The sequence below is a fragment of the Fusarium mangiferae genome (genome assembly GCF_900044065.1).
Source record: "Fusarium mangiferae strain MRC7560 genome assembly, contig: FMAN_scaffold002, whole genome shotgun sequence".
Classification (NCBI taxonomy): domain Eukaryota; kingdom Fungi; phylum Ascomycota; class Sordariomycetes; order Hypocreales; family Nectriaceae; genus Fusarium; species Fusarium mangiferae.
In genome coordinates this window covers 387,596-399,145 of record NW_024573922.1, presented here as the reverse complement: position 1 = coordinate 399,145, position 11,550 = coordinate 387,596, and the positions used below count along the sequence as shown (strand labels likewise).

The window sequence follows — 11,550 nt, the reverse complement described above, 5'->3', positions numbered from 1 at the left end:
AGGAAGCGAGCGATCGAGGCTACGGAACCAATTGATCCACCCTTTCACCCGATCGTGTGGTATGGTGAAAGGTAATATTCGCTTAGAACAGTGACAACACGGTAACGGGAACGGAGACAGAGTCATACAGGGGTTTTCTGTTTGGTAATTGGCGTTGGTGGTCACTGGAAGAAATGTCCGTTTTAGGTAATTAGTCTCCCGAGGATCGGAGCGTGGAGCGTGGTCTCGCGACATATGAGCCGTTTTTATCCACGGGACCATGCGAAAATATCTTCAATTGGAGTCAAGGGTCATAAAACTGGGTTTTTTGGAACACGGGAAGTTCCGAAACGTAAGTGAAGGCTGCTGGGATTGGTACCATTGAACCTCCTTGGAAAATGAAGGTGACTACCCTGTAGTGTCAGAACGATAGAGACAGATAACACTGAAGATTCCAGCAGAACGCAAAACTGATCATTGTGCGTTCTGGACGACTCTTTTTGTGAAGAGTGTTTTATAAATTAATTTTTAGTCATTGGTAGTTTTCACACTCCCCAGGAAGGCCCCACTGTGATACTATCTCACTCCCCAATTTCCACCACTAACTTTGTACAACTAACACCCTCAGACATTTTATCCAAAGCGCCGTTGAGGAACTCCAGACCTTTACCTACAACCTTTGGTTCGGGGCTTGGTTTAATGCCACCATTAGACAAGTTCTTGCTCAAATAAGCTCCAATCCAATACTTGAACTGCTCGAGTCTTTCTTCTTCAACCGCCGATGGCATCACGAAAGTAACTTCAACTCCATCAACGTTCTCAGCGTCTGCCGGAATCCAAGGTGCCGACCCGATCTTAGCTATCGCAGCTCCTTCAGCTGAGTTTGAATCAACAAACTCTTTGAGCACAGATTGACACAAGGACAGGTTTCCAGTCGCGAGGAAACAATGTCGAATGATCAACCCGTCTTCTTTTGCGGCGGAGACGATTGATTCAACAACCTTTGGATCTTTGTAGTCAAACACACGATGGGCACCGAGCGAGCGTATATAATTGTGGTTTGCCAACCCAGCAGTGGCATAGACCGCGGCGAAGGGAGACTTGGGATCCTGACACTTCAAGCGAGCTGTCTGTACGCCCATGGTGCCGATGCTGGATGATGCGCCCCAGATCAAGAGCACCTCTTTCTTCTCCAACTGGCCAAGATCTTGGGAAGGAAGTTCATCGTATGATCTAGGAATTCCCATCATGTCCCATGCGCTAAGAGGTACCTGCACAGAAACAGGCAACGTCGCAGCATGATTCCACGACATGTTCTGATCTGGGAGTCGAACAGCATGTTGCCACGGAACTAGGCATTTCTCTTGGAAAGGACCATAATCTGGAGCGCAACCTCTCCATGCCGAAGCTGAATATGCAGCAACTCGAGTACCAGGTTGGAAGCCATCATCGCCAGCTGGAACATTTTCGCCGACTTGTAGCACCAAACCGGACATGTCGAAGCCAACAACAGTAGGATACTCTGTTATAAAAAGACCTTGGTCTCGCATGATGACATCCGCTGGGTTGAGAGCGACGGACTTGACGGCGATGAGAAGTTCATCTGGCCCTGGTTTTGGAGTGGATCGGGCTTGTACTTGGAAGGGTTGGCCTTTGCCTGGGCAGATAGCAGCGAGATGAGTAGACATTTCGATTTAAGATGGAGGATTTCTGGTGTATTAATGGTAGAGACAAAAGATGTTAACATAACAGAAGGACGTGTCTTCTTTATACCTCCAACACAGCATTTCCATGAGGTTTTCCTCAAATCATATTGATCTCTTCGCGATAATACCCAGAGTTCTTGAATCGTCAATCCGCCAATTAAATCGCCGTGCATCCGCAAAACAGCTAGCGTGTGAAAGCCCCCCAACCAATTGAGGTTAGTGCATCGCGAAAATAGATCGTACCTCCATATCCTGTCAGCTCAGGGTCAAATTCTCTCAACGATGACAATATCCCGCGGTTTCTGGCAATTAGTAAAGCTTTGTGGAAATGTCTGCGAATTGTGTGGACCATATGCGCCCGAAGAAACCAGCGCGGCGGTCAAGATATGGCTGTCGTAATTGCAAGCTGAGAAAACTCAAGGTGAATCTACCCTGACCATTCATTGCGACTCAACTAAACTTTGTCAGTGCGATGAGAGCAAACCTCGGTGTAAAAAATGCTGCTCATTTGGGGTGTTGTGTAACTTTGGACTGAACGTACCCGATCTACACCCTATTACTCCCAACACCGTGAGGGCCGTGGTTCGATGCAAGCCGTCGCCTCAAAGACCTGTCGCGAGCGCTGTGTGGACCTCTGATGAGTATACCATCTATCAGCTCAATGCGAAATGTCAAGACTTTGTGACGAGATATTATACGAGGAGTCTCCTGACGCCTGATGATGGGAACATGGTCGACGTCAATCGGAGGCTGTTCAAACTCGCCTTCACTGTAAGCGCGACACGCGGAATGTGTCCGACTGGGCTAATTGGCACAGAACCCTTGCTTGATGCACGCTTCTCTAGCCGTGGCACTTACATACGATCGCTATCTAAACACTTCATCAAGCTCTCCCCGGAGTCTAGAAGAATGTTATCACTGGTCACAAAGCACAGCGCTCTTTAATAAGAAGTTACGCGAACCCATTAAGACACAGGACAAGGACCCGATCTGGGGCACAGCAGCCGCGTTGGCCGTCCTGACGTTCTCATCACCAGATGCGTACAGGCCCGAGGACTCTTGGCCTCTGCAGACTGGCGACGACGACCTGGATTGGGTGTCCATGATCAGTGGGAAGATGTCCCTGTGGAATATGGTAGATCCTCTACGAAATGACAGTCTGTTTCGCGTCATGGCTGTTACGATTGCGCAGATGCAAGCGCCCTTACCAGAAATCGGGATACACGGTATACCAGAGGAACTAGTCGCTGTCTGTCGGCTGAAAGAGACATCTACCCCGGAGAATCCTTATTTCTACGCTGCGCATGCGGTGTCGGGCATTCTTTATCTACCGGATAGCCAAGTCACAACGGGACAAACACAGCTCTTCACGCACAGGATCGAAGGCGCCTTCAAGGAGTTGCTCCTTGCTAGAGACCCTGTCGCGTTGTTGCTCCTGTATATATGGTATCGCAAGGCAGGACGGAGTATATGGTGGGTCGAGCTTCGAGCGAGGGTGGAATGCCCGGCGATCTGTCTGTATCTCCAGCGCTATCATGCGGATGAGGTTGCAGTACATGCGCTGCTTCAGAGCGAAATCATATTTGGATGAGGTATTGGCGGGCTGGCTTGGGAGGKGCTCGGGAGGTCATGCGATTGACGGGCTCGTACATGACCTGAATGGAAGGCTCGTGTCGCCTCAAGAGTACGCCTAATTGCACGATACTAGGAGGCGGAAAAGCGCTGGTAGGTACGACACGCGATGGACTGTGAACGACTCATCCCCAATTCTGACAATGGTGCTTGGATGCAGAGCATCGACGAAAGGCATCATGACAATGCGAAAGGCAGTGGTGCTGGCTGAGTACACAGATCAGGTCTCGTCCATGACGGCTGCGACAGTCTCCAACTACTCCTCGCTCAATGTTCTCTCGATCGGTTATAGCATTCGGAATGTTATAGTCTCGCTCGGAATTGTCAGGCAACGGGGGGATCAGAGTTGACACGGCATCGATCTGGCGGGTTCGGGAGGGACACATCTGGTTAAAGACTTCTTTCAAGGTGAGTGGAGATGCGAGGCGGCGTATAGTATGGAGGCCGAGCTCGCAATTGCAGCGGCAGCGCTGTGTTCATTGTGTCAGTCGCATCGAGTAGAGGCGCGCTTAGTACCACCAAGGGCACAGTGAGCGCGTCCTCAGTTTCACGGCTGGGCTTTGTCGCTGGAATTCAATAGCCCTGGCTTGTTGCGCAAACCGAGCCGGAAAAGATAGCGAAAGAAATGGCCATAGCTAACTGTCCTCTGGCTGTGTGCCTGTCAACTCAACAGAGCGCCAAACGGTGAAACCTCCACCTCCAAAAACCGCGGACTGACATCACGTGCTTAGTCATGTGAGATCATCGAATGGGTTACCTTTACAATTGGATACCTCAATAATTCGCATGGCTTGGATCAAGGACGAAAGAAAATGAGGAATCGTATTTAGAAGCCGGTTAATCATTCCTCAACTGATCCATGGCCATTCAATCCATCTTGGAGCAAGATAAAGCGCCGCGATCTACAAATTGATTCCTTCGATTTTCAAAGACCCATCCTTCGAGATCTGCTCCACAAACTCCCCAAAGTCCTTCAACAAATCTTCAGGCCTCTCCAGCGCAGCAAAGTGACCTCCTCGCTTATGGTCCCTCCAGAACACAAGATTTCCCGTCGTCTTCACCCAGCTCACAGGAATAGGAGCGAGCTCAAACGGGAACCAGCTGTAACCCAATGGCTTGCTGATCTTCCACTTCGGGTGATCATGTGCACCGGGATAATCTGGGTCGAAGCGCTGGCGATACGGGAAGATTGACGTAGGAAAGCTATCTGTCAGCCAATACAGAGACACAGAGGTAAGAATCTCTTCGAGGGGAGGATCTTCGTCACTCCAGCTCAGGAACTTCTCGCCGACCCAGGCTAGAAGCGCGAGAGGCGATGACGAGAGGATGAGGCCGATGGTGCTTGGTCTTGTGGCGTGCATCAAAGCGTAGGCGGTACCCAGCTTGTCAAAGTCCTTTGCACGTTCGAGGCCTCTCTTTTCTGCCTCCGAGACTTCGCCCTGCGCTATCGCAGGCTCCGCCATCAGGCAGAAGTTGAGATGAGCAGCTATAGAAAATCGAGTCAGTGGAATCCTTCAATCTCGTGGACGATTCGCATCTTGATTTCATACCTTTGCACTCATCATAAGTTGCTGCGAGCACGCGAGAAATCCTGCTTCCGATATCGCCGCCCTGAGCGATATAGCCACCTCCAAAACCGAGCTGAACCATAAGACTGTTCACAATGCGGGAAACATCTCTGATGCCAAAGTCCTTATCCAGCGGCGGCTTATCCGAGAAAGCATAGCCGGGGAGAGATGGTACAATGACGTGGTAAGGGAGCGTCTCGGGGGTATAGCGCTCCTTGAGAATGGAGAGGATCTTTAGAAACTCTAGAAAGCTACCCGGCCAGCCATGCAGCATTACCACGGGGACAGCATCGGGCTTGGAGGAGAAGAGACCCGTGAAGTGGATCGTAAAATCACCCTTTTCGTCCTTGATGGGTACAGTCCAGTGATTGAAGGAATTAATGTGCTTTTCCGCAGCGCGCCTGTTCCAAAGGTTAGACCTCGGCAATGCAAGTTGGGGACAGGCGGTAGCACATACCAGTCAAAGTCAATCCAAGCAGCTTTCGCATCAGTTAGCCACTGATGGCTGACTCCATAATTATGTTCGTTTTGCGTAGATTCGTAAGTCGGCGGTCCGACTCTTCCAAGTTTCACAAGCTGCTTAAGCTCATCGACCTTGTCGTCTGCAATGGAGACTTGGTAAGGCGTTGGCTGAAGCTGAGCGCCTGAAGGAAGCTTTGCAAAACCGTCTGACATTTTTAAATGGTGATTTGTGCTGTGCTGAGATGTTCTGCATTTTCCCTCATTCTTCAAATTACTGCGATCGGAGGGGTTTAAGAAGCCACTGATTGATATGTAGTTGGTAGGGCGTAGCTGTCTTGCTGATAAATATGACCTCATTTTTGTAACCTAGGCTAAACACGGGGCCTCGGGCGGAGAAACATGCCGCAGACATGCCGCAACCAGCCACTCATCATCGATCACGTTGAGCTTGGCAATGTATGGTGTGAAGCTTGAGTAACTCGTTGGAATATTATGAGATCCGAATTCCGCCCTTTTGTGACCCAACAAAAATTGCATTTAAACCAAGTAACCTACACCAGACAGCTCAATGATGCTGCATCCCCCCCACTGCCTGGCATCAAGTTGTTGCTGGTTTCTATGTTTCCTGTATTATGATAGCCCTTTGGATTGGCTCTGTCTGGGGATTGTTTCAAAACTTAGCTGCACTTACAGCCCGTTTGATCCCCATTGCCAACGAAAACCACCAAGACTGCTGCATAACTGGTTCCATACACGTTAGCATACCCAGTCACTTCCCTTAACTCTTGAAATACAGATAGAGTACTACTTACGCTGCGCTTCCTGCAATTATCTCTGCTCGCTTCGCGTTTGTGATCAAGCCAACGCTCAACGCAAATAGTATCGTAAAACCGCATATGGTACCAAGAATTGCTGGCGGTGACTTCACATAGTATAGACTGCTTATCGAACCGACCAGTAAGATCATGGCGAGTAAAATGTTGACGAGAGCAACAGCTATCGTGATTGATCGTTCGTCAAAATGGCTGATCCGACGCCGTCCGTCCCTGGATAATTCTTCCTGATTTCAAGATCTTTGCGTTAGTGAATGGCTTTCAGTCAACTACGACAGTACTCATGAGGATAATAAAACGCCCTCGACCTGGCCAGTAAGCCCGTAGCAATTTTGATAATGGGTCGACCGCTGCTGAAGCTTTAAGGGAGATCAGATCCTCTGCCTCGTCCAGGTAATCCTTTCCTCTCCCTCCTAATATGGGATTCGGTTTTTGACCATCTCTTCGCAGAGGCCCTCCATGGAGTTCGTTTCGAGCCACTATAAGGGCGCGTTGGTCAGGGCTGTTGAGCAGAGAAATCCTGCTCTGTAGATCTAGCGCTTCATCTATACAAGAGTAAGCAGAAGCTTATAGTCGGGTCTATTTCACATACGATATTCTTCAATTTTGATGCGCAGCTGTTTCACAAGCTCCAACATGTCCCTTGCTTCTGTTTTCCCGGCCTCGGCCTGTTCAATCATCATTTCCCATGTTTCTGCAACCTGTTCCAACGCGGTATCGTTGCTACCTTCAACCTGCTTATCCCAGGCTTTCAACTTGCTTTCCATGCTTAACAATTCGCATTGTAGATAAAGGAGATTTCGAGCACTGATTTCTCCGAATCTTCGGAAAACCAGCAGTTCTTGATCCTTGTCTGACACGATCCATGACGAGAGTGCTGAGAATCCTAGTGAGGGTCGAACTGCAGCCTGACCTGCATTCATCTCAATATCAAAAAGGTTTCGCATCCGCATAAAGGTCATAGACACGGGATGGTGAGCAACGAACAACCCTCAATTCCGTAAGAAATCACATACAGGAATCACGAGATGGGCTGTTCTGTAATTCTTTGGAGTTAGGCCTGCAGCCTGGTGCTGACCACCCTCCAATGACGTGTTCAAATTGTAATTTCAATCACAAAACATCAGGCAGCATCTCCTCAAAGAGTTTGATTGGTGTAAGCCGAATCAGCCCGACAAGAAGCCTGACAACAGTGCAGCTTATATACAGCCACCGTCGCCTTGACACATAGCACTAGAATACCAAAAAGGCGCTCCCGTCCCGGTTACAAAGTCTTCTTGCTTTCTTACCCTCTCATCAAACAGATCGACGTATCGACACTCCTACAAGGAGACTACTTGCTATTCCTTAAATTAATCCTACTGTACCACTCAGAATAAATTTGCCATTTTAAGATGCATCATTCACTCCTCTAGTCAGCGCACCCGGCATGGAGCTTAATACCAGACCTGAGCGAAATCCTCAGGCGCAGGGTGGAAGTCTTCGATCTAGGATGCCAGTGACAGATCTCACGCCAATATTTTCCTACGAAGCGCCTCTTCTATTACCAAGTATTAAACTCAGCGAGTGGCATCGGCAAGATAACGAATTCATACAAGCTACTAGTGATACCCTGGTTACACCATCAGAACTACTTCGGTACGTAGCTGAAAGTTCATCGCACCTTAACAGCTGCTGACTTTTATGGAAGTCGCGAGCTTCAGAAATCGTTAGAGTTAGTGAGTCAGCTGAAAAAATATACGACCGATCCATATTATTCTATTCGTCACGACTTCACTTCTGGACACCAGACCTATTCCAGTGGCGCAACAGATTACACCGTGAAGGCTCTGGTAGGCCCAAACCAAGTTCAGATCGACGCGCTGCCTGATACTGGCGCGAAACGCAACTTCGTTTCTCAGCAACTTGTCGAGTCGCTTGGACTAGTGCCCAAGGACCGTACGAAAGCGATATTCCGACTGCCCTCTGGGGCAACAATTAGATCGTGTGGTACGGTAGATGTTCCTTTTACTTTCTTGGGGGAATCAGAGCATCATTTGCTTGACTGTTGCATCCTCCCAAAGTGCACTCAGGACCTCATCCTGAGTCAGACCTTTCTCAAAGCTACAGGTACTCTGACCAAGTTCGCCCATCGAATCACAAAGTCGCTGAGGGAGTTTGCCCCTCGATTCAGATTTAATCTTATCGAAGATGATACCTGTTGTCTACAGGGAAGCTTTGATGATATACCCTCAATTGCTCTTGCGGACACAGGCTGCGACGCAATGCTCATATCAGCAGACTTTGCTAGGCGGCACTCCCTGGAGATTGATAAGGGGGTTGAGCACAGGCACCTCGTCGAGTATGCCGATGGGTCTCTGGATACCACTACTGGTATTATTCGTGACTCTAATTGGCAGTTCCGAAGTTCGAGGATTAAGATTCCTTGTGACTTTTATGTGCTCGATGACCTCAAAGCAGATATCGTATTGAGCAGTCATTTCATTTTCCAGCACGAAATATTTTCGCAATTTGAGAGGGACATCATTGATATGAGTCTTATTCCTGAACGAGACTTCGGAGACCTCTACAATATTCGATTGATCAGTCACTATAGCCCCGCGCTACGGTCGCTTGAGGCGTCTTCCATCGCTGACAGTAAGACTATCACACTTGCAGCCGATATATACCATGGGAATGGATACTAACATCGGTGTAGTGAATTCACCCGGTTCGTTTAGCCCGGGGGCAATCAAAGCTGAGAGGGTTCGACGCGACCAGATTCGGGATGCGATCAACGCTCTTCCTCTGGACCAGCAGGATCAGGCTCACATTGATGAAAGGAACAGGCAAGAGATCTGGGACGGCTACCGGAAGAGACACGTAGAAACACAAGAGGAGGATACAGATTCAACTAAGCAGGTCCTAGTGGCTCAAAAAGAACGCTGGTGGGAGAAAGGACTGGTGTGGAGACGGTTTGGAAGGAAAGCAACCTAGGAAACTCGAGCCTTTTGGTGAGAAAAGAGCATGGAGACTAGGAGTACGTGGTAAGGGCGAGAGTATATAATGGTAATTAGAAGTCAATGGTGGGATGTGAAGAGGTTGAAGAGGCTAATACAGAACGAAATTATAGACCCATGATGTTTCTTGTCTACTCCATTATCCAAAGTATCCGATGCTTCGCATAACCAGTACGGAGAAAAGAAGTTTCTATGAGAGCTTAAGTGTTAGGCAAAATCAAGATGACAGCGCCGTACCCGGCACTGAGAGACAGCAAAATAATGTTAAGCTGCCTGGAGCTATGGTCAAGTGGTGCCTGTTATATCATCAGATATAGGTCGAATCATTTGAAGCGATGATATCTACATTGGGCAATATATATATGAAGATATACGAGGTCAGGAATAATATCTGTCAGCAAGTTGGCACGGTATAACAATGCCAAAGCTCTGGCACGCGGAATAGATCATATTGCGAAGAAAATCCATGTCATCATGCTTACCCCTTCTTGGTGCATCTCATCAACAGGTTCGAGATAACTGTGCCGCATTCCCCGCCAAGTTTTCAAATGACATGTTGGTTCTCAACCAACTGCGCCGCAGGATATGTCCCACTATTGGGTCGCATGGAGACATCCCCACTCCATCTGGAGATCTCACTCGGAAGCCGGGGGTAATTGACAGCGAGGCATGTGGCACGAATCTCCGGGGAAGTCTGTGTCCCATCAAACGTTGCAGTGCAGAAGAAATGATCAACCTTTTCGGTCCTACTAGGCGCCAAGAGATCGTGAAAGGACAGTCACTGGCGCGAAGGATCAACTCCGCAGATTTTGGCACAATTGTTAAAGATCTGCTTGGTGATCTCTCGGGTATGGGGTGCCGAACGTTGGGAAAGTGGGCAAGCTGGAGGGCCTACCCGGAATCACGGGAGCGAGCCCGCCTACTAGCTACCCAACTATTCAAGGAATATATCAGATATGATTGTCAACTCGAATGGCAGTTAGACTTGAACGGGCATTATGTCTGAGGTAGGCATATTGCCTACCCTGCACATGAAGATTTCGTGAGGCTCAAGCTTGCATGAATCTCAACTTAACAGCTCAGATAGTTAAAACCGCCATGGTCGCCAGCTTGGACATATTTTCTCTTGATTCCTCGCACGATAGGACTAGAACTCTACTAGTTTAACCTTAAAGAGCTTAAAATTAGTTTGTCGCCTACGAGCATCGGCTTTTGGCGACAGAACCCAACGTCCCGTCGCTTGGCAGTTTAGCATTTCTGTCCACTTCAAAAGTCAAGAGGCCAATATCCAATTACCCCTTAGATAAATGTCCCTTAAGCCGAAGTCTCTAATTTCATGTCTCTCGGTCCTTTATGAAGCGAGCAACTTCTGGCGATTCCCAAATCTCAAGATCTCAATCTGCCACGTGCGGGGGCAAGATCCAGGAACCCCAAAGCCAATCTTGGCTTCCATCACAGCAACACCATCCAAAAGCATCACGTACGCGTACTGATAGAGATAAGCATCAACATCAACGCACAGGCGCGGCCCAAACCCTCGGATTCAGCATAGAGTTTCGGTTTGACGCCTTGGCGATGCAAGATGCAACGACGGAAAGGTTAGGCGAGAGACACTTTGGGGGCTCCAACCCCAACATGTCATCAAAAGGCGGCGCGGACTTGGCCCAAACGGTTGGAGAGCGCATGGAACTCGACCGAAATGCCGAGGATCAGCCAGGGTTGCATTCAAGACAGTTTCAGGGCGCAATTACCTGGGCAACATCAGGCGAGTTTTGGTATTATCCTTGGGCAAGTGTTTATCCTCACGAGGCTCAATGTCACGATAACTAGACCTGCAACGTCACCGATAACGGCAGTCGTATCGGCATTGAAAAAACTTGCTGAGGAACTGTGAGGAGACAGCGTACGATGCTGCTCGTGGCTTGCATAAAGCAAGCTAGCTCAGCAATTTTATGCGCTTGGGCCTCCCTTAAAATAAGCTTGTGCAGGAAAAATCGGGGGCAAACTTTGGGGTTGGCCGCTGTGGGGAAGCAAATCAATCTTCAGTGATACAACCTTGACGACAGAAAAGGCAACGTCGAATGGGGGCCTCAAGGCTCTGCTATTGGTTCACAGCTCATCCTTGCCCTACTGTTCTCTGAGCCTTTGATCTGTGTGTAGCTGAGGCGCTCTTCGCCGAACCTTTCTCTCGGTTCGTCGCATTAAGTCATGCGGAGAGAAAATAAAAAAGCATCGACCGTTTTTCGGCTTTAACAGTGAACCACTCCATTATTTTAGTCGAGACGGTGTCTCATGACTCAGTCGAGGGAGCTGAGAGCTCAACCTGGTCTAGACTCGTGGGCCAAGAGAGTCAGACACGGAGAACCGGCCA

At 48.9% G+C, this 11,550-nt stretch overlaps 5 protein-coding genes across 5 annotated transcripts; 2 read left to right on the top strand and 3 right to left on the bottom strand.

The window, feature by feature from the left end:
- Nucleotides 1-560: 560 nt before the first annotated feature.
- Nucleotides 561-1,529, bottom strand: FMAN_06646 (uncharacterized protein; the record flags this gene model as incomplete). Its single annotated transcript, XM_041826546.1, has 1 exon — nt 561-1,529. One exon carries the CDS (start codon nt 1,527-1,529, stop codon nt 561-563), a length of 969 nt encoding a protein of 322 aa, XP_041677598.1.
- Nucleotides 1,530-2,013: 484 nt separating this feature from the next.
- On the top strand, nt 2,014-3,276 carry FMAN_06647 (putative C6 finger domain protein; the record flags this gene model as incomplete). Its single annotated transcript, XM_041826545.1, has 3 exons — nt 2,014-2,106; nt 2,154-2,456; nt 2,503-3,276. The coding sequence occupies 3 exons, from the start codon at nt 2,014-2,016 to the stop codon at nt 3,274-3,276; spliced, it is 1,170 nt and encodes a 389-aa protein (XP_041677597.1).
- A 943-nt stretch (nt 3,277-4,219) lies between these two features.
- On the bottom strand, nt 4,220-5,560 carry FMAN_06648 (uncharacterized protein; the record flags this gene model as incomplete). The annotated part of the gene is made up of 3 exons (XM_041826544.1): nt 4,220-4,803; nt 4,868-5,286; nt 5,343-5,560. The coding sequence occupies 3 exons, from the start codon at nt 5,558-5,560 to the stop codon at nt 4,220-4,222; spliced, it is 1,221 nt and encodes a 406-aa protein (XP_041677596.1).
- An 881-nt stretch (nt 5,561-6,441) lies between these two features.
- FMAN_06649 (uncharacterized protein) lies at nt 6,442-7,103 on the bottom strand (the record flags this gene model as incomplete). Its single annotated transcript, XM_041826543.1, has 2 exons — nt 6,442-6,725; nt 6,773-7,103. The coding sequence occupies 2 exons, from the start codon at nt 7,101-7,103 to the stop codon at nt 6,442-6,444; spliced, it is 615 nt and encodes a 204-aa protein (XP_041677595.1).
- A 506-nt stretch (nt 7,104-7,609) lies between these two features.
- Nucleotides 7,610-9,156, top strand: FMAN_06650 (uncharacterized protein; the record flags this gene model as incomplete). Its single annotated transcript, XM_041826541.1, has 3 exons — nt 7,610-7,818; nt 7,871-8,817; nt 8,879-9,156. The coding sequence occupies 3 exons, from the start codon at nt 7,610-7,612 to the stop codon at nt 9,154-9,156; spliced, it is 1,434 nt and encodes a 477-aa protein (XP_041677594.1).
- Nucleotides 9,157-11,550: the final 2,394 nt, after the last annotated feature.